Raw genomic sequence first — 23,315 nt, 5'->3', positions numbered from 1 at the left:
GCAGTCCTGGGCATGTAATTGGGCAGCTAACGGGGTATAATGCAGTCCTGGGCATGTAATTGGGCAGCTAATGGGGTATAATGCAGTCCTGGGCATGTAATTGGGCAGCTAACGGGGTATAATGCAGTCCCGGGCATGTAATGGGGTATAATGCAGTCCTGGGCATGTAATTGGGCAGCTAACGGGGTATAATGCAGTCCTGGGCATGTAATTGGGCAGCTAACAGGGTATAATGCAGTCCAGGGCATGTAATTGGGCAGCTAACGGGGTATAATGCAGTCCCGGGATGTAATTGGGCAGCTAACACAGTATAATGCAGTTCTGGGCATGTAATTGGGCAGCTAACATGGTATAATGCAGTCCAGGGCATGTAATTGGGCAGCTAATGGGGTATAATGCAGTCCTGGGCATGTAATTGGGCAGCTAATGGAGTGTAATGCAGTCCTGGGCATGTAATTGGGCAGCTAATGGGGTATAATGCAGTCCTGGGCATGTAATTGGGCAGCTAACATGGTATAATGCAGTCCAGGGCATGTAATTGGGCAGCTAATGGGGTATAATGCAGTCCTGGGCATGTAATTGGGCAGCTAATGGAGTGTAATGCAGTCCTGGGCATGTAATTGGGCAGCTAATGGGGTATAATGCAGTCCTGGGCATGTAATTGGGCAGCTAACGGGGTATAATGCAGTCCTGGGCATGTAATTGGGCAGCTAATGGGGTATAATGCAGTCCTGGGCATGTAATTGGGCAGCTAACGGGGTATAATGCAGTCCCGGGCATGTAATGGGGTATAATGCAGTCCTGGGCATGTAATTGGGCAGCTAACGGGGTATAATGCAGTCCTGGGCATGTAATTGGGCAGCTAACAGGGTATAATGCAGTCCAGGGCATGTAATTGGGCAGCTAACGGGGTATAATGCAGTCCCGGGATGTAATTGGGCAGCTAACACAGTATAATGCAGTCCTGGGCATGTAATTGGGCAGCTAACAGGGTATAATGCAGTCCAGGGCATGTAATTGGGCAGCTAACACAGTATAATGCAGTTCTGGGCATGTAATTGGGCAGCTAACATGGTATAATGCAGTCCAGGGCATGTAATTGGGCAGCTAATGGGGTATAATGCAGTCCTGGGCATGTAATTGGGCAGCTAATGGGGTATAATGCAGTCCAGGGCATGTAATTGGGCAGCTAATGGGGTATAATGCAGTCCTGGGCATGTAATTGGGCAGCTAATGGGGTATAATGCAGTCCTGGGCATGTAATTGGGCAGCTAACGGGGTATAATGCAGTCCTGGGCATGTAATTGGGCAGCTAATGGGGTATAATGCAGTCCTGGGCATGTAATTGGGCAGCTAATGGGGTATAATGCAGTCCTGGGCATGTAATTGGGCAGCTAACGGGGTATAATGCAGTCCTGGGCATGTAATTGGGCAGCTAACGGGGTATAATGCAGTCCTGGGCATGTAATTGGGCAGCTATGCCACAATTTCCACCTTTCCAGCGTATGTGCCCCTCTCCACTAATGACTTCCAATAAGGATTTACAAGCTCCGCCTATAAAACCCCAATCTGAGGGCAGATGTTGCACAAAGCTGCTTGATTGGGCCATCAATTTGCTTAAATAGCCAACGTGTAATTATCAGATGCGCCGCTCCATTTGCTGCAGCTGAGAGTCAATAATATCGGCAATAACGAGACAAAAGGAATTATTCCGGCCCGTTTTCTCGAAAGAAATTCAGCGGGTGCTTTGTTTCTCGTTCCCAAAGCCCCTGCCGGGGAGTCGCCACGCATCCGTAATGCCACTTTGCCTCCCCGTTATTGCAGCAGTCGTGTCTCTGCTCATTCCAGGGAAATAATACAAATTATAGGGAGTCGCTCCCAGCAATTATACTGAGCTGCGCCCACTTGTGCCCGTTGCGCAACATGGGTACCAGTTTGATTGGCTGGCACTGATCTGGCAGAAGGACCCACACGCTGATTTGACCAGAACCTTTGCCAGGAGTGTAGGGGGCACAGAGCAACATATAACCCAGCAGCGGCCAGTGTAACAGCTCATTGGTCAGTTCAGTCTTATTCTGGCCAATCATCTTTGGTTCAGTGTCTTGGTCCTAAGGTGGCCATACACTGTGCCAGGTCTGTGATATCGTTGGGTGGCCGATGTCAGGCTAATTAATACAGTAGGTGTATGGGCCGACCAAATGTATTCCCTGGTCAAACCTGCCTGATTGAGATCTGCCCAATTTCAGGAAGATATTGGTTGGGTAGGCCCATTGGGGGTGCCCATAGACAGGCAGATCAGCTGCCAAATCGGTCTGATGGTCCCAAATCGGCAGCTGAAATTTGCCCGTGTTTGGCCACTAGTCTAGGTCTTATGGTGGCCCTACATCCAGCTGCCGATATCGGTACTTTACACCAATTTCAGGCAGATATCGGTTGGGTAGGCCCATTGGGGGTGCCCATATACAGGCAGATAAGCTGCCAAATCGATCTGATGGGCCCAAATCGGCAGCTGAAATTTGCCCGTGTTTGGCCCCTAGTCCAGGTCTTATGGTGGCCCTACACGGGCCGAATCCAGCTGCAGATATCGGTACTTTACACCAATTTGGCAGCTTATATGCCCCGTATGGGCATGACCGACCAATCAATATCTGGCCTGAAATCAGGCAGATCTCGATCAGGCAGGTTTGATTGGGGACCGCATCGGGACAGGGGACAGCACCTACGCCCACCGGTTTATGGGCACCTTTAGAGTTTTGCAGCTGGGTTTCCATAAGAATCGGATCTGCCTCAGCCACAAAGTGACCCCTAGGGGTTGGCACGGCGAGAGTTAATGTGCCTATTCCTGTTCTGCAGGCGAGTGACCCGAGTACTTATGAACTGATCCAGAAGATCCACACCCTGCAGAAGCGCCTCATCCGCAAAACAGAGGAAGTGGTGGAGAAAGAGCTGCTCCTGCAGGTAATGGGTAATGAGTACCGTCAGGGGGGCCCGGCTTCTACCCTAGCATGCCCCATCTGCCCCATTATTAACCCCCTGTCTATAAACTCACACCACTCTGCACTCACACAAACGCCAACAGCCATGGAATATGGCTCCTTTTAGTATGATCTAGAGCAGTGCTGTCCAACTGGCGACCCCCCTCTGTGTGGCCCCCCACCTGTCTGGCTGCTTTGATGGTTTACCCTTGTATAAGCTTTAAATGGTATCAGTACTGAGATTAACTGCCCCCCTGCATGGCTCTCACCTCAGATTCAGGCTGTAATCCCCCTGTATTGTTTAAAAATGTAATCCCCTGTGTTGTTCCACCTTTTAATCTCTGCATTGTTCCCCCCTGCAGTGTTCCCACCTCAGGCTCAGGCTGTAATCACCCACATTGTTCAACTGTTCACACCTCAGGTCTGTGTGTAGGCAGCATAGGGTAGGCAGAGTATGGCACATAGGCAGCATGGGGCATGGAGGGTATGGCACGGCAGGCAACATAGGACAGGGAGGGTATTGAACAAACAGGCAGGGTAGGGCAGAGTATGGCACACACAGGCAGGGTAGGGCAGAGTATGGCACACACAGGCAGGGTAGGGCAGAGTATGGCACACACAGGCAGGGTAGGGCAGAGTATGGCACACACAGGCAGGGTAGGGCAGAGTATGGCACACACAGGCAGCATATGGCAGGTAGAGTATGGCACACAGGCAGGGTAGGGCAGAGTATGGCACACAGGCAGGGTAGGGCAGAGTATGGCACACACAGGCAGCATATGGCAGGCAGAGTATGGCACACACAGGCAGGGTAGGGCAGAGTATGGCAGACACAGGCAGCATATGGCAGGCAGAGTATGGCACACACAGGCAGGGTAGGGCAGAGTATGGCAGACACAGGCAGCATATGGCAGGCAGAGTATGGCACACACAGGCAGGGTAGGGCAGAGTATGGCAGACACAGGCAGCATATGGCAGGCAGAGTATGGCACACACAGGCAGGGTAGGGCAGAGTATGGCAGACACAGGCAGCATATGGCAGGCAGAGTATGGCACACACAGGCAGCATATGGCAGACACAGACATCATGGGGCAGGCAGAGTATGGCACACACAGGTAGCGTAAGGCAGGCAGAGTGCTATCCTTTGCTGCCTGTGGGAGGTGAACCTGGCAGGGGTTTGTTCTGGGAGTTTGTTAGCAGTTGGAAATAGCCAGTAAATGTTCCCTAAGGTGTGTAATTATGTACTGGGGGTTGCTGTGCTATCCACAGGGGAAGAGTCATATGGATTTTAGGGTATGTCTTAATATGACATAATATAATTCTTTCACATATGAATGATGGTTGATATCCCTGCAGTGAGGACCAAGCATTTGGGTTTTTGCTGCACTACCACCATTGTGATAAAATGGGTGTGGCTTGAAGTGGGTGTGGTTTATAAGGGGGGAGTGGCTTCCATTAGCGGCCCTCCACCACGTATGCGCGAGAAATTCCGGCCCTCGCCACCGCAGAAGTTGGACAGCACTGATCTAGAGGGTAATATTCTGAGACAATTTGCAATTGGTCTTCATTTTTTATTATTTGCGGGTTTTGAGTTATTTAGATTTTTGTTCAGCAGCTCTCCAGTTTGGAGTTTCAGCAGCTATCTGGTTGCTAGGGTCCAATCTAACCTAGCAACCAGGCAGTGGTTTGAAAGAGAGACAGGAATATGAATAGGGGAGGGGCTGAATAGAAAGATAAGGAATAAAAAGTAACAATAAAACTGGAGCCTCACAGAGCAATAGGGTTTGGCTGCCGGGGTCAGTGACCCCAATTTAAAAGCCCAGAAGAGGAAGGCTAATAGATCAAAAACTATATCAAATAAAAAATGAAGACCAATTGAAAACCTGCTAAGAATAGAGCATTCAATAACATACTAAAAGTTAACCTGAAGGTGAACAACCCCTTTAAAGCTATCTGACTGTCATGGGGTCACTGACCCCGGCAACCAAAAAACACATGGACTGAGGGCTCAGGTTGAAGAAGAACATGTGGCGCCTCCTATTGAGCGTAATGGAAACAGCCTGGAGTCAGACACCCTATCCCCGCTGACAAGCCCTATAGTGGCCAATATCATGGAACGGTGGCCCCGCCCCTCACATTAACATGGCGGAACAGTTCCTTGGATTCACCAACCAATCCCCCTTATTAACCCCTCGGAGTGGGAATTCCAGGTACCTCCGGGAATCTGGCAGGAATGTGTTGTAGGAATACAGGATCGCTGCCCGGCTAAGGCTTCTTGCACAAAACGAGTTAATAGGAAGTTATGCGCGGAGTTAAAACGAAGGTTAAAATAAAAGGGATAAAGCAGGGGAAGTGTTCAAAGGCAACTGCAAGAGCAGCACTTTCCCTGCGCCGTCGTCTTGTCAGGTAATTGCTGCTCTCAGACTTAGCCATTCCCTTTGAAGCCCCTCGATTCTTCCTGCAAAGGGGGTGTAACTCACAGCATGGACAGTAGGGGGCACCAGAACGTAAGGGATGGATCTCACGGGGTTTATATAGCAAAGTAAATTATAGGGGATGAAGAACAAAAATAAAATGTTGCCTCTTGCAAGTAAATATCATCCTAAGCAGCTTCCCAATATCCATTCATTGTGTCTGTCTGTCCCTTTCCCTTCCCTGCACTGCTGGTTCTGACTCCTGATACAACTCCCCAATATCCATTCATTCCTCATTCTCACTGGGTTTATAGTTATGTGTAACTGTCACTGTGTCTGTCCCTTTCCCTTCCCTGCACTGCTGGTTCTGACTCCTGATACAACTCCCCAATATCCATTCATCCCTCATTCTCACTGGGTTTATAGTTATGTGTAACTGTCACTGTGTCTGTCCCTTTCCCTTCCCTGCACTGCTGGTTCTGACTCCTGATTACAACTCCCCAATATCCATTCATTCCTCATTCTCACTGGGTTTATAGTTATGTGTAACTGTCACTGTGTCTGTCTCTTTCCCTTCCCTGCACTGCTGGTTCTGACTCCTGATACAACTCCCCAATATCCATTCATCCCTCATTCTCACTGGGTTTATAGTTATGTGTAACTGTCACTGTGTCTGTCCCTTTCCCTTCCCTGCACTGCTGGTTCTGACTCCTGATACAACTCCCCCAATACCCATTCATACCCTCATTCTCACTGGGTTTATAGTTATGTGTAACTGTCACTGTGTCTGTCCCTTTCCCTTCCCTGCACTGCTGGTTCTGACTCCTGATACAACTCCCCAATATCCATTCATTCCTCATTCTCACTGGGTTTATAGTTATGTGTAACTGTCACTGTGTCTGTCCCTTTCCCTTCCCTGCACTGCTGGTTCTGACTCCTGATACAACTCCCCAATACCCATTCATCCCTCATTCTCACTGGGTTTATAGTTATGTGTAACTGTCACTGTGTCTGTCCCTTTCCCTTCCCTGCACTGCTGGTTCTGACTCCTGATACAACTCCCCAATACCCATTCATCCCTCATTCTCACTGGGTTTATAGTTATGTGTAACTGTCACTGTGTCTGTCCCTTTCCCTTCCCTGCACTGCTGGTTCTGACTCCTGATACAACTCCCCAATATCCATTCATCCCTCATTCTCACTGGGTTTATAGTTATGTGTAACTGTCACTGTGTCTGTCCCTTTCCCTTCCCTGCACTGCTGGTTCTGACTCCTGATACAACTCCCCAATACCCATTCATTCCTCATTCTCACTGGGTTTATATATACAGTGGCTTGCAAAAGTATTCGGCCCCCTTGAACTTTCCCACATTTTGTCACATTACAGCCACAAACATGAATCCATTTTATCGGAATTCCACGGGAAAGCCCAATACAAAGTGGGGTACATGGGAGAGACCAATACAAAGTGGGGTACACGTGAGAAGTGGAAGGAAAATCATACATGATTCCAAACATTTTTTACAAATAAATAAGTGCAAAGGGGGGTGTGCGTAATTATTCAGCCCCCCAATACTCTGTAGAACCCCCTTTTGCTGCAATTCCAGCTGCCAGGCTTTAGGGTATGTCTCTACCCGCTTTGCCCATCTACAGACTGAAATCCTTGCCCATTCTTCTTTGCAAAACAGCTCCAGCTCAGTCAGATTAGATGGTCAGCCTTTGGGAACAGCAGTTTTCAGATCTTGCCACAGATTCCCCATTGGATTTAGATCTGGGCTGTGATTGGGCCAGTCTAACACATGGATATGTTTGGGTTTAACCCATTGTTGCCCTGGCTTTATGTTTAGGGTCGTTGCCCTGCTGGAAGGGGAACCTCCGCCCCAGTCTCAAGTCTTTTGCAGACTCCAAGAGGTTTTCTTCCAAGATTGCCCTGTATTTGGCTCCATCCATCTTCCCATCAACTCTGAGCAGCTTCCCTGTCCCTGCTGAAGCCCCCCCAGAGCATGATGCTGCCCCCCCATATGTGACAGTGGGGATGGTGGGGTCAGAGGGATGTGCAGGGTTAGTTTTCTGCCACACATAGCGTTTTGCATTTTGGCCAAAAAGTTCCATTTTGGTCTCATCTGACCAGAGCCCCCCCCCACATGGCTTGTGGCAAACTGCAAACGGGACTTCTTATGGTTTTCTGTTAACAATGGCTTTCTTCTTGCCCCTCTTCCATAAAGGCCAACTTTGTGCAGTGCCCGACTAATAGTTGCCTATGGACAGATTCCCCCCCCTGAGCTGTAGATCCCTGCAGCCCCCCCAGAGTCACCATGGGCCCCTTGGCTGCATTTCTGATCAGCGCTTGTTGGGCCTGTGAGTTTAGGGGGGGCCGTGCCTGGGTAGGGTTACAGTTGTGCCATACTCCTGCCATTTCTGAATGATCGGTGGAACAGGGCTCCGTGGGAGGTTCAAGGCTTTGGGAATCTGTTTGTAGCCTAAGCCGGCTTTATATTTCTCAATAACTTTATCCCTGACCTGTCTGGTGGGTTCTTTGGGCTTCATGGTGTTGTTGCTCCCAATATTCCCTTAGCAACCTCTGAGGCCGTCACAGAGCAGCTGTATTTGTACTGACATTAGATTACACACAGGGGCACTCTATTTAGTCATTAGCACTCATCAGGCAATGTCTATGGGCAACTGACTGCACTCAGACCAAAGGGGGCTGAATAATTACGCACACCCCACTTTGCACTTATTTATTTGTAAAAAATGTTTGGAATCAGGTGTGATTTTCCGTCCACTTCTCACGTGTACCCCACTTTGTATTGGGCTTTCCCGTGTACCCCACTTTGTATTGGGCTTTCCCGTGTACCCCACTTTGTATTGGTCTTTCCCGTGGAATTCCAATAAAATTGATTCATGTTTGTGGCTGTAATGTGACAAAATGTGGGAAAGTTCAAGGGGGCCAATACTTTTGCAAGCCACTGTATGTGTAACTGTCACTGTGTCTGTCCCTTTCCCTTCCCTGCACTGCTGGTTCTGACTCCTGATACAACTCCCCAATACCCATTCATTCCTCATTCTCACTGGGTTTATAGTTATGTGTAACTGTCACTGTGTCTGTCCCTTTCCCTTCCCTGCACTGCTGGTTCTGACTCCTGATACAACTCCCCAATACCCATTCATTCCTCATTCTCACTGGGTTTATAGTTATGTGTAACTGTCACTGTGTCTGTCCCTTTCCCTTCCCTGCACTGCTGGTTCTGACTCCTGATACAACTCCCCAATATCCATTCATCCCTCATTCTCACTGGGTTTATAGTTATGTGTAACTGTCACTGTGTCTGTCCCTTTCCCTTCCCTGCACTGCTGGTTCTGACTCCTGATACAACTCCCCAATACCCATTCATTCCTCATTCTCACTGGGTTTATAGTTATGTGTAACTGTCACTGTGTCTGTCCCTTTCCCTTCCCTGCACTGCTGGTTCTGACTCCTGATACAACTCCCCAATACCCATTCATTCCTCATTCTCACTGGGTTTATAGTATGTGTAACTGTCACTGTGTCTGTCCCTTTCCCTTCCCTGCACTGCTGGTTCTGACTCCTGATACAACTCCCCAATACCCATTCATTCCTCATCTCACTGGGTTTATAGTTATGTGTAACTGTCACTGTGTCTGTCCCTTTCCCTTCCCTGCACTGCTGGTTCTGACTCCTGATACAACTCCCCAATATCCATTCATCCCTCATTCTCACTGGGGTTTATAGTTATGTGTAACTGTCACTGTGTCTGTCCCTTCCCTTCCCTGCACTGCTGGTTCTGACTCCTGATACAACTCCCCAATACCCATTCATTCCTCATTCTCACTGGGTTTATAGTTATGTGTAACTGTCACTGTGTCTGTCCCTTTCCCTTCCCTGCACTGCTGGTTCTGACTCCTGATACAACTCCCCAATACCCATTCATTCCTCATTCTCACTGGGTTTATAGTTATGTGTAACTGTCACTGTGTCTGTCCCTTTCCCTTCCCTGCACTGCTGGTTCTGACTCCTGATACAACTCCCCAATACCCATTCATTCCTCATTCTCACTGGGTTTATAGTTATGTGTAACTGTCACTGTGTCTGTCCCTTTCCCTTCCCTGCACTGCTGGTTCTGACTCCTGATACAACTCCCCAATATCCATTCATCCCTCATTCTCACTGGGTTTATAGTTATGTGTAACTGTCACTGTGTCTGTCCCTTTCCCTTCCCTGCACTGCTGGTTCTGACTCCTGATACAACTCCCCAATATCCATTCATTCCTCATTCTCACTGGGTTTATAGTTATGTGTAACTGTCACTGTGTCTGTCCCTTTCCCTTCCCTGCACTGCTGGTTCTGACTCCTGATACAACTCCCCAATATCCATTCATTCCTCATTCTCACTGGGTTTATAGTTATGTGTAACTGTCACTGTGTCTGTCCCTTTCCCTTCCCTGCACTGCTGGTTCTGACTCCTGATACAACTCCCCAATACCCATTCATTCCTCATTCTCACTGGGTTTATAGTTATGTGTAACTGTCACTGTGTCTGTCCCTTTCCCTTCCCTGCACTGCTGGTTCTGACTCCTGATACAACTCCCCAATACCCATTCATTCCTCATTCTCACTGGGTTTATAGTTATGTGTAACTGTCACTGTGTCTGTCCCTTTCCCTTCCCTGCACTGCTGGTTCTGACTCCTGATACAACTCCCCAATATCCATTCATTCCTCATTCTCACTGGGTTTATAGTTATGTGTAACTGTCACTGTGTCTGTCCCTTTCCCTTCCCTGCACTGCTGGTTCTGACTCCTGATACAACTCCCCAATATCCATTCATCCCTCATTCTCACTGGGTTTATAGTTATGTGTAACTGTCACTGTGTCTGTCCCTTTCCCTTCCCTGCACTGCTGGTTCTGACTCCTGATACAACTCCCCAATATCCATTCATTCCTCATTCTCACTGGGTTTATAGTTATGTGTCTCTGTCCCTTTCTGTAACTGATAAAAGTAGAAGGGGTAAAAGGGCCCCATGCCCCCGGTGCTAGTTACCCCACACTTACAGCTGAGAGAGAAATAGAACAGAAAGGTAAAGGAAAGACAGAGAAACAAAGGTGACCATTTGCAAAGTGCAAGACGTAAGCAATATTTGCAGCAGTTCATTTAAAGGTTAACTTACCCTTTACCATTAGAAATCTGCCCCAAATTGAGTGAATTCTGTTTTATTGCTGCCCAAGGGCTCGGCCCCTGCCAACTCAGGGCTTTAGGATGCAGCTCAGAAAATGACCAAGTCATAAACTTTATTAAAAGCTTCTGTGTTCCCAGCGTAATCCCAGCAGAGCGTGTGGCCAGTTCCTTCCCAGGAAGCCGGCCCATATATTCTGATATTCTGCCATCGCCTAAATCTCTCCGATGCCTCAGCTTGTCATTGGCCAGTGAGCGGCAGCCCCTGCAGGTTCCCATCAGGAATTAGTAAGGGAACGAGACCCCCTTATCCTGACACTTGTGTGGCCCATTGTTTCCTGACCAGGGGCCACAGCAGTCTCCCTGATAATGGGAAATTTATTCTGTTCATTTATTGGGTATTTACCCCTAAAGCTTTATATAGCACCAATATATTATACAGCCCATTATAGAGAGGCTCATTAAATCAGACCCTGTCCCAGTGGAGCTTACAGTCTTGCCCTACTGTCTCCATCTTGTCCTACTGTCTCCATCTTGCCCTACTGTCTCCATCTTGCCCTACTGTCTCCATCTTGCCCTACTGTCTCCAACTTGCCCTACTGTCTCCATCTTGCCCTACTGTCTCCATCTTGCCCTACTGTCTCCATCTTGCCCTACTGTCTCCATCTTGTCCTACTGTCTCCATCTTGTCCTACTGTCCCATCTTGCCCTACTGTCTCCATCTTGCCCTACTGTCTCCATCTTGCCCTACTGTCTCCATCTTGCCCTACTGTCTCCATCTTGCCCTACTGTCTCCATCTTGCCCTACTGTTCTCCATCTTGTCCTACTGTCTCCATCTTGCCCTACTGTCTCCATCTTGCCCTACTGTCTCCATCTTGCCCTACTGTCTCCAACTTGCCCTACTGTCTCCATCTTGCCCTACTGTCTCCATCTTGCCCTACTGTCTCCATCTTGTCCTACTGTCTCCATCTTGCCCTACTGTCTCCATCTTGCCCTACTGTCTCCATCTTGCCCTACTGTCTCCATCTTGCCCCTACTGTCTCCATCTTGCCCTACTGTCTCCATCTTGCCTACTGTCTCCATCTTGTCCTACTGTCTCCATCTTGTCCTACTGTCTCCATCTTGCCCTACTGTCTCCATCTTGCCCTACTGTCTCCATCTTGCCCTACTGTCTCCATCTTGTCCTACTGTCTCCATCTTGTCCTACTGTCTCCATCTTGTCCTACTGACTCCATCTTGCCCTACTGTCTCCATCTTGTCCTACTGTCTCCATCTTGTCCTACTGTCTCCATCTTGCCCAACACATAGATCTGCCGCTCAGTGGGACCCACTAAATGTAGAAATCTCACAGCTGCTGCAGAGACTCCTTTCAATCAAATCTATTCTGTAAAATTGTAAATAAATAAACCCAGAAAGTGGGGGTTCTCAGGAATCAGTGCATCTAGTGTGACCGTTGCCCCTCTCCCCCCAACTCCCAGTAACAGTCTCTGGAGCCCCCCGAGCAGTGCCCCCCGCAGGCCCCATAACTCCCAGTAACAGTCTCTGGAGCCCCCCGAGCAGCCACCCCCCGCAGGCCCCATAACTCCCAGTAACAGTCTCTGGAGCCCCCGAGCAGCCGCCCCCCGCAGGCCCCATAACTCCCAGTAACAGTCTCTGGAGCCCCCCGAGCAGCTGCCCCCCGCAGGCCCCATAACTCCCAGTAACAGTCTCTGGAGCCCCCCGAGCAGCCGCCCCCGCAGGCCCCATAACTCCCAGTAACAGTCTCTGGAGCCCCCCGAGCAGCCGCCCCCCGCAGGCCCCATAACTCCCAGTAACAGTCTCTGGAGCCCCCCGAGCAGCCGCCCCCCGCAGGCCCCATAACTCCCAGTAACAGTCTCTGGAGCCCCCCGAGCAGCCGCCCCCCGCAGGCCCCATAACTCCCAGTAACAGTCTCTGGAGCCCCCCGAGCAGCCGCCCCCCGCAGGCCCCATAACTCCCAGTAACAGTCTCTGGAGCCCCCCGAGCAGCCGCCCCCCGCAGGCCCTGGTTGCCGTATGATTGTGCCGCACACAAGATGTTTCATTGTTGATCGGGACTGAACACCCCTTCGCCTGCCAAGAAACCTGACGAATTCGTTCTTATTAAATCGAAGGCAAAATAAAATACAGCAGCTCTTTAATCAGAGCCCCAGAGTGGCCTATTGAGTGATTATCAGCCGCGCCAGGGCCGCCTGCACCGCCTGGGCACACAGTTTAAAGGGGAAATGTGCACAAAGCCATCACTCATTGGCTGGCACGGGAGCGGTGGCCGATGTTTATTCCTCCTTGCGAGCCCATTTGTGTGTATGTTTGTGTGACAGAATGAGCCCCCCGCCCCGAGGCCTGACTCTGTAAACACGCTGTATTGTGCTGCCCTGGCCCCCCTGCCATTCAGCTCAGGGAGCTTTGTACCAAACACACCGACACGGCCCCCCGTGCCCTTTAAGGCTTCTCCCTCTTGCCAGGTCCCCCATTATTCTCCGTCTGCCCCAATCCGGCCCCCCCTGCAGGTCACCCCCTTCTCTGCGGCGTTACATTGGCGCTATTGTTGCTTCTCTCTATGGGAAGCCTTTGTGTTCCTTCCTAGAAAGGCCTTTGGCTTTGTGAGCAATTAACAGGCAGGGTAACGAGCAGTCGCTCTCTAATTGCCTCCATTCTCTGTCTGTGCAGCACGCGGCCACCTTAGCCCCAACCTTCGGCCTCGCCTTCCCCCTCATTCCCTCTCCAGCTCTCAGCAACACTCCTTCCCCTCCTCATACACACACAGACACAGACAGACACTTATAGACATAGACAGACATAGAAAGCAGTGGTGTAACTACCTATACAGCGTGGGGGGGCCCAGGCAAAAGGAGGGCCTGGACCATGGGGTTTGTCGTATGAAAGTCCCCCCTCCCCGGCCCCTCTTCTACCTTTTTTTTTTTTACAGAGCAGCAGAGGTGGGACTGTTAATGCCAGGCTCCTTCAAAACATTACTTTGCAGGGGGGCCCAGCGCAACCAAGTTATACCACTGATAGAAAGACAGACAGACACAAGCGCACAGACATAGACAGACATAGGGGCACAGACAGACATAGGGGCACAGACATAGACAGACAGACAGACATAGAGGCACATAGATAGACAGAGAGACCCAGACAGACATAGGTGCACAGACACAGACAGACAGACAGACATAGGGGCACAGACATAGACAGACAGACAGACATAGGGGCACATAGATAGACAGAGAGACCCAGACAGACATAGGTGCACATAGATAGATAGATAGATAGATAGATAGATTGAGAGACCCTAGACAGACATTGGTGCACAGACACAGACAGACAGACAAACATAGGGGCACATAGATAGACAGAGAGACCCAGACAGACATAGGTGTACATACATAGATTGAGAGACCCTAGACAGACAGACAGACAGATATAGCCACACATAGACAGACAGAGACACACAGACATAGACAGACACGAGCAGACAGACAGACATAGGTGCACAGACATAGACAGACATAGGGGCACAGACATAGACAGACATAGACAGACAGACATAGGTGCACATAGACAGACAGACAGAGAGAGACAGACATAGACAGACACAAGCAGACAGACAGACATAGGTGCACAGACATAGACAGACATAGGGGCACAGACATAGACAGACAGACAGACATAGGTGCACATAGACAGACAGACAGAGAGACACAGACATAGGGACACAGACATAGACAGACAGACAGACATAGGCACACATAGACAGACAGACAGAGAGACACAGACAGACATAGGTGCACAGACATAGACAGACAGACAGACATAGGTGCACAGACATAGACAGACAGACATAGGGGCACATAGACAGAGAGACACAGACAGACATAGGTGCACAGACATAGACAGACAGAGACACACAGACATAGACAGACACAAACAGACAGACAGACATAGGTGCACAGACATAGACAGACAGACATAGATGCACATAGACAGACAGACAGAGAGACACAGACATAGGGACACAGACATAGACAGACAGACAGACATAGGCACACATAGACAGAGAGACACAGACAGACATGCACAGGCATAGACAGATAGACACACATAGGTGCACAGACATAGACAGACAGACATAGGGGCACATAGACAGAGAGACACAGACAGACATAGGTGCACAGACATAGACAGACAGAGAGACACAGACATAGACAGACAGACATAGACAGACATAGGTGCACAGACACAGACAGACAGACATAGGGGCACATAGACAGACAGAGAGACATAGGTGCACAGACACAGACATACAGACATAGGGGTGCACAGACATAGACAAACAGACATAGGGGCACAGACATAGACAGACAGACATAGGGGCACATAGACAGACAGACAGAGAGACATAGGTGCACAGACAGACATAGGGGCACATAGACAGACAGACAGAGAGACATAGGTGCACAGACAGACATACAGACATAGGGGTGCACAGACAGACATACAGACATAGGGGTGCACAGACAGACATAGGTGCACAGACACAGACAGACAGACATAGGGGCACAGACATAGACAGACAGACATAGGGGCACATAGACAGACAGACAGAGAGACATAGGTGCACAGACAGACATACAGACATAGGGGTGCACAGACAGACATACAGACATAGGGGTGCACAGACAGACATAGGTGCACAGACACAGACAGACAGACATAGGGGCACATAGACAGACAGACAGACAGAGAGACATAGGTGCACAGACAGACATAGGGGCACATAGACAGACAGACATAGGGGCACATAGACAGACAGACATAGGTGCACAGACACAGACAGACAGACATAGGGGCACATAGACAGACAGACAGACAGAGAGACATAGGTGCACAGACAGACATAGGGGCACATAGACAGACAGACATAGGTGCACAGACACAGACAGACAGACATAGGGGCACATAGACAGACAGACAGACAGACAGAGAGACATAGGTGCACAGACAGACATAGGGGCACATAGACAGACAGACATAGGTGCACAGACAGACAGACATTCTGTTTGTGTTCCCAGGGAACAGATGGGGGACTGCATTCCCCACTTGATAAAACATTCCTTGTACCCTCAGCCCCCCAACTCCATTCCCCAAGGGGCGCAGTCACTTCAGAGGTGAGTGTAACAGTAAATCGTTACTCTCTACTGCTGTCTCTGTCACTCCCTGACCTACCCATGCTCCCCCATCTGTGCCTCTTGCCAGCCATACTGTTACATCACTTGGGCCCCCCTTGGCACAGGGCCCCTTACTTCAGTACCCCCTGTACATCACTAATGGCAGCCCTGGCACTGAAGTTGGTGCCCGTGCATGGGGCGAGTGTAACACTGGGTCACAGAGTGAGTAGGAGCCAGATATACTCGCCTATGGAAGAGCGTGCCGGGGCACAAGTACTTGTGGCCCCACTGTGGCCATTGGGCTAATAATTGCCTTTTCCCTTTTGCAGGAGAAGGAGAAGCTGTACGTGGAGCTGAAACACATCCTGGCGCGGCAGCCCGGCCCAGAGGCAGCAGAACAGCTACAGGTCTACCAGAAAACCCTGAGGGACAAGACCAAACAGCTAAAGGTGGGGAGGTTACTAACTAACTACTCACTGGGTACTGAATAGGGATCAGAATACTCACTGGGTACTGAATAGGGATGGGAATACTCACTGGGTACTGAATAGGGATCGGAATACTCACTGGGTACTGAATAGGGATCGGAATACTCACTGGGTACCGAATAGGGATCGGAATACTCACTGGGTACCGAATAGGGATCGGAATACTAGGGATCGGAATACTCACTGGGTACTGAATAGGGATCGGAATACTCACTGGGTACTGAATAGGGATCGGAATACTCACTGGGTACTGAATAGGGATCGGAATACTCACTGGGTACTGAATAGGGATCGGAATACTCACTGGGTACTGAATAGGGATCGGAATACTCACTGGGTACTGAATAGGGATGGGAATACTCACTGGGTACTGAATAGGGATGGGAATACTCACTGGGTACCCCGAATAGGGATCGGAATACTCACTGGGTACCGAATAGGGATCGGAATACTCACTGGGTACTGAATAGGGATCGGAATACTCACTGGTACTGAATAGGGATGGGAATACTCACTGGGTACTGAGTAGGGATCGGAATACTCACTGGGTACTGAGTAGGGATCTGAATACTCACTGGGTACTGAATAGGGATCGGAATACTCACTGTACTGAATAAGGGATCGGAATACTCACTGGGTACTGAATAGGGATCGGAATACTCACTGGTACCGAATAGGGATCGGAATACTCACTGGGTACTGAATTAGGGATCGGAATACTCACTGGGTACTGAATAGGGATCGGAATACTCACTGGGTACTGAATAGGGATCGGAATACTCACTGGGTACTGAATAGGGATGGGAATACTCACTGGGTTACCGAATAGGGATCGGAATACTCACTTTGTACCGAATAGGGATCGGAATACTCACTGGGTACCGAATAGGGATCGGAATACTCACTTTGTACTGAATAGGGATCGGAATACTCACTGGGTACTGAATAGGGATGGGAATACTCACTTTGTACTGAATAGGGATCGGAATACTCACTGGGTACTGAATAGGGATGGGAATACTCACTGGGTACTGAATAGGGATGGGAATACTCACTGGGTACCGAATAGGGATCGGAATACTCACTGGGTACCGAATAGGGATCGGAATACTCACTGGGTACTGAATAGGGATCGGAATACTCACTTTGTACTGAATAGGGATGGGAATACTCACTGGGTACTGAGTAGGGATCGGAATACTCACTGGGTACTGAGTAGGGATCGGAATACTCACTGGGTACTGAATAGGGATCGGAATACTCACTGGGTACTGAATAGGGATCGGAATACTCACTGGGTACTGAATAGGGATCGGAATACTCACTGGGTTAAGACTGAATAGGGATCGGAATACTCACTGGGTACCGAACTAGGATCGGAATACTCACTGGGTACTGAATAGGGATCGGAATACTCACTGGGTACTGAATAGGGATCGGAATACTCACTGGGTACTGAATAGGGATCGGAATACTCACTGGGTACTGAATAGGGATGGGAATACTCACTGGGTACCGAATAGGGATCGGAATACTCACTGGGTACTGAATAGGGATCGGAATACTCACTGGGTACTGAATAGGGATCGGAATACTCACTGGGTACTGAATAGGGATGGGAATACTCACTTGGTACCCACCACACACGAATAGGGATCAGAATACTCACTGGGTACTGAATAGGGATGGGAATACTCACTAGTACTGAATAGGGATCGGAATACTCACTGGTAACTGAATAGGGATCGGAATACTCACTGGGTACTGAATAGGGATCGGAATACTCACTGGGTACTGAATAGGGATCGGAATACTCACTGGGTACTGAATAGGGATCGGAATACTCACTGGGTACTGAATAGGGATGGGAATACTCACTAGGTACCGAATAGGATCGGAATACTCACTGGGTACTGAATAGGGATCGGAATACTCACTGGGTACTGAATAGGGATGGGAATACTCACTAGGTACCCGAATAGGGATCAACACCACACACACCACACACTGGGTACTGAATAGGGATGGGAATACTCACTAGTACCGAATAGGGATCGGAATACTCACTGGGTATGAATAGGGATCGGAATACTCACTGGGTACTGAATAGGGATCGGAATACTCACTGGGTACTGAATAGGGATCGGAATACTCACTGGGTACTGAATAGGGATCGGAATACTCACTGGGTACTGAATAGGGATCGGAATACTCACTGGGTACTGAATAGGGATCGGAATACTCACTGGGTACTGAATAGGGATCGGAATACTCACTTTGTACTGAATAGGGATGGGAATACCACTAGGTACCGAATAGGGATCAGAATACTAACTGGGTACTGAATAGGGATGGGAATACTCACTAGGTACCGAATAGGGCTCGGAATACTCACTGGGTACTGAATAGGGATGGAAATCTCACTGGGTACTGAATAGGGATCGGAATACTCACTGTACTGAATAGGGATGGAATACTCACTGGGTACTGAATAGGGATCGGAATACTCACTGGGTACTGAATAGGGATCGGAATACTCACTTTGTACTGAATAGGGATGGGAATACTCACTAGGTACCGAATAGGGATCAAATACTCACTGGTGTACTGAATAGGGATGGGAATACTCACTGGGTACCCGAATAGGGATCAGAATACTCACTGGGTACTGAATAGGGATCGGAATACTCACTGGGTACTGAATAGGGATCGGAATACTTACTGGGTACTGAATAGGGATCGGAATACTCACTGTACTGAATAGGGATCGGAATACTCACTGGGTACTGAATAGGGTTCGGAATACTCACTGGGTACTGAATAGGGATCGAATACTCACTGGGTACTGAATAGGGATCGGAATACTCACTGGGTACTGAATAGGGATCGGAAATACTCACTGGGTACTGAATAGGGATGGGAATACTCACTAGGTTACCGAATAGGGATCAGAATACTACTGGGTACTGAATAGGATGGGAATACTCACTAGGTACCGAATGGAGGAATACTCACTGGGTACTGAATAGGGATCGGAATACTCACTGGGTACTGAATAGGGATCGGAATACTCACTGGGTACCGAATAGGGATCGGAATACTCACTGGGTACTGAATAGGGATCGGAATACTCACTGGGTACTGAATAGGGATGGGAATACTCACTAGGTACCGAATAGGGATCGGAATACTCACTGGGTACCGAATAGGGATCGGAATACTCACTGGGTACTGAATAGGGATGGGAATACTCACTAGGTACCGAATAGGGATCAGAATACTCACTGGGTACTGAATAGGGATGGGAATACTCACTAGGTACCGAATAGGGATCGGAATACTCACTGGGTACTGAATAGGGATCGGAATACTCACTGGGTACTGAATAGGGATCGGAATACTCACTGGGTACTGAATAGGGATCGGAATACTCACTGGGTACTGAATAGGGATCGGAATACTCACTGGGTACTGAATAGGGATCGGAATACTCACTGGGTACTGAATAGGGATCGGAATACTCACTGGGTACTGAATAGGGATCGGAATACTCACTTTGTACTGAATAGGGATGGGAATACTCACTAGGTACCGAATAGGGATCAGAATACTCACTGGGTACTGAATAGGGATGGGAATACTCACTGGGTACTGAATAGGGATCGGAATACTCACTGGGTACTGAGTAGGGATCGGAATACTCACTGGGTACTGAATAGGGATCGGAATACTCACTGGGTACTGAGTAGGGATCGGAATACTCACTGGGTACTGAATAGGGATCGGAATACTCACTGGGTACTGAATAGGGATGGGAATACTCACTGGGTACTGAATAGGGATGAATACTCACTGGGTACCGAATAGGGATCGGAATACTCACTGGGTACTGAATAGGGATCGGAATACTCACTGGGTACTGAATAGGGATGGGAATACTCACTGGGTACTGAGTAGGGATGGGAATACTCACTGGGTACTGAATAGGGATGGGAATACTCACTGGGTACTGAGTAGGGATGGGAATACTCACTGGGTACTGAATAGGGATGGGAATACTCACTGGGTACTGAATAGGGATCGGAATACTCACCGGGTACTGAATAGGGATCGGAATACTCACTGGGTACTGAATAGGGATCGGAATACTCACTGGGTACTGAATAGGGATCGGAATACTCACTTTGTACTGAATAGGGATGGGAATACTCACTAGGTACCGAATAGGGATCAGAATACTCACTGGGTACTGAATAGGGATGGGAATACTCACTAGGTACCGAATAGGGATCGGAATACTCACTGGGTACTGAATAGGGATCGGAATACTCACTGGGTACTGAATAGGGATCGGAATACTCACTGGGTACTGAATAGGGATGGGAATACTCACTAGGTACCGAATAGGGATCGGAATACTCACTGGGTACTGAATAGGGATCGGAATACTCACTGGGTACTGAATAGGGATCGGAATACTCACTGGGTACTGAATAGGGATCGGAATACTCACTGGGTACTGAATAGGGATCGGAATACACTTGTACTGAATAGGGATGGGAATACTCACTGGGTACCGAATAGGGATCGGAATACTCACTGGGTACTGAATAGGGATCGGAATACTCACTGGGTACTGAATAGGGATCGCATACTCACTGGGTACTGAATAGGGATCGGAATACTCACTGGGTACTGAATAGGGATCGGAATACTCACTGGGTACTGAATAGGGATCGGAAATACTCACTGGGTAACCGGAATAGGGATCGGAATACTCCCTGGGTACTGAATAGGGATCGGAATACTCACTTTGTACTGAATAGGGATCGGAATACTCACTGGGTACCGAATAGGGATCGGAATACTCACTGGGTACTGAATAGGGATCGGAATACTCACTGGGTACTGAATAGGGATCGAATACTCACTGGGTACTGAATAGGGATCGGAATACTCACTTTGTACTGAATAGGGATGGGAAAACTCACTTGGTACCGAATAGGGATCGGAATACTCACTGGGTACTGAATAGGGATCGGAATACTCACTAGGTACCGAATAGGGATCGGAATACTCACTGGGTACTGAATAGGGATCGGAATACTCACTGGGTACTGAATAGGGATCGGAATACTCACTGGGTACTGAATAGGGATCGGAATACTCACTGGGTACTGAATAGGGATCGGAATACTCACTGGGTACTGAATAGTTTCCATTATTTTACTGAGCAAGAAATTCCTTCTCTTATTGGTCAGTATAACCCCATCAGTACCAGTTATTTTGGGTCAGAACTTTCTATGTGGATCCTCCTGTAGATAGTAAGCTCTTGGGACCTGCTGTGCCTCAGTAACAATTCCCTACCGTCCCCCAGGCTCTCTCCGCCGAGCTGAACATGTACGAGTCCCAGAACCAGGAGCACAAGTACGAGATCGAGCGATTGGCCAATGAGCTGCAGAACATGAAGAAGAAATACCTGACCCAGAAACGGAGGGAGCAGCAGGCCAGGTAGGACTTGGGGGACCCCCCCCCCCCCACAGCCTTACTGTATTGTATGAGGCCCCATTGGGCAGCAACCAGCACATGGGTAGGGATGGCTCCACCCCCACTGCCAGAATGAGATGAATAGTTCAGCTTTCCCTAGTATTACTACAACTCCCAGCATTCCCTGGGGCCCCGGGTGATGTCATGCAGTTGCAGCTGGATTTGGCGCTCCTTAGTGAATGCTGCCCTACAAACTCCAAAGTTTATTTAAAACTTTTCCAGAATCAGCCGAACGCAATCAGCAAACATCTGCTTTCCCTGCGCTTCCCGTGCTTAATTAGCAGAGATTAATGAACCCTACAGGAGCATCCATATTTATGTGGGCGCCTTCCCTGGAACAAAGCCGGCAGATACACATGTATTTAACCATAGCAACAGGTTATTCCTGGGGGGGCATTATGGGGTGCTGCTGGGCCCATTCCTGATCCCCACTAATTACCCCTTGTTTGCCCCTAGGGAGAAGGAGAGAGGCGTGGCCGACACTTTCCTACAGCAGCAGCATCTGGAGGGGCCGCGATTCACCGGAGGAGGGTTCCCACTCAGCCACGCCCCCAGGGTATCAGCCTAAATACCACCCCCCCCATTTCTCTGTTTGTTCCACTTCACTTTATCATGTGACTTCTGGGAATGAGATCCGCCCACTCTGTGCCCCAGGACTTGCGTTCTAATTGTTTGTGTTCCCCTTTATTTGCTAAATAAATGGCGTTCCTCTTCCATACAGGAGCTGTGGCCCTCCGGTCCTTTTCCGCAGTTTGTTTGCTGCTGCCAATCAGGCAGGGTGCCATAGAGTGCAACCTTATTGGGCTAAATCCCCCATAAGGACCGTAGAGTGTAAGCTCACTGGGGCAGGGACTGATGGGAATGGATTGGGACCTTAGGTTGTAAGCTCACTGGGGCAGGGACTGATGGGAATGGGATAGGGACCTTAGATTGTAAGCTCACTGGGGCAGGGACTGATGGGAATGGGATGGGACATTAGTGTAAGCTCACTGGGGCAGGGGCTGATGGGAATGGGATAGGGACCTTAGATTGTAAGCTCACTGGGGCAGGGCTGATGGGAATGTGATAGGGACCTTAGATTGTAAGATCACTGGGGCAGGGACTGATGGGATAGGGACCTTAGATTGTAAGCTCACTGGGGCAGGGCTGATGGGAATGTGATAGGGACCTTAGATTGTAAGCTTCACTGGGGCAGGGGCTGATGGGAATAGGGACCTTAGATTGTAAGCTCACTGGGGCAGGGACTGATGGATAGGGACCTTAGATTGTAAGCTCACTGGGGCAGAGACTGATGGGAATGGGATAGGGACCTTAGATTGTAAGCTCACTGGGGCAGGCTGATGGGAATGGGATAGGGACCTTAGATTGTAAGCTCACTGGGGCAGGGGCTGATGGGAATGGGACCTTAGAGTGTAAGCTCAGGGTCCAGGCTAGTTGGGGGTGGGGCTTAAGCTGCCCATACATGGGTAATGGCACTGTTTTTAGTGGATCTCTGTCCCGCCCACCA

At 49.2% G+C, this 23,315-nt stretch overlaps 1 protein-coding gene across 3 annotated transcripts in view; it reads left to right on the top strand.

Moving 5' to 3' along the window:
• The window catches only part of cfap58 (cilia and flagella associated protein 58), a 48,762-nt gene extending 26,236 nt beyond the window's left edge, over window positions 1–22,526 (top strand). For all 3 annotated transcript variants that reach the window (NM_001126070.1, XM_031905162.1, XM_031905163.1), the window contains 4 exon segments: window positions 2,854–2,958; window positions 16,103–16,222; window positions 21,639–21,772; window positions 22,265–22,526. In NM_001126070.1, coding sequence (NP_001119542.1) covers window positions 2,854–2,958; window positions 16,103–16,222; window positions 21,639–21,772; window positions 22,265–22,376 — 471 coding nt within the window. In that variant the 3' untranslated portion in view covers window positions 22,377–22,526.
• The last annotated feature ends 789 nt before the right edge of the window (window positions 22,527–23,315 follow it).

Source organism: Xenopus tropicalis, chromosome 7, assembly GCF_000004195.4.
Source record: "Xenopus tropicalis strain Nigerian chromosome 7, UCB_Xtro_10.0, whole genome shotgun sequence".
NCBI lineage: Eukaryota > Metazoa > Chordata > Amphibia > Anura > Pipidae > Xenopus > Xenopus tropicalis.
The sequence above is the reverse complement of the archived record's forward strand: the minus strand, read 5'-3'. Positions and strand labels throughout refer to the sequence as shown.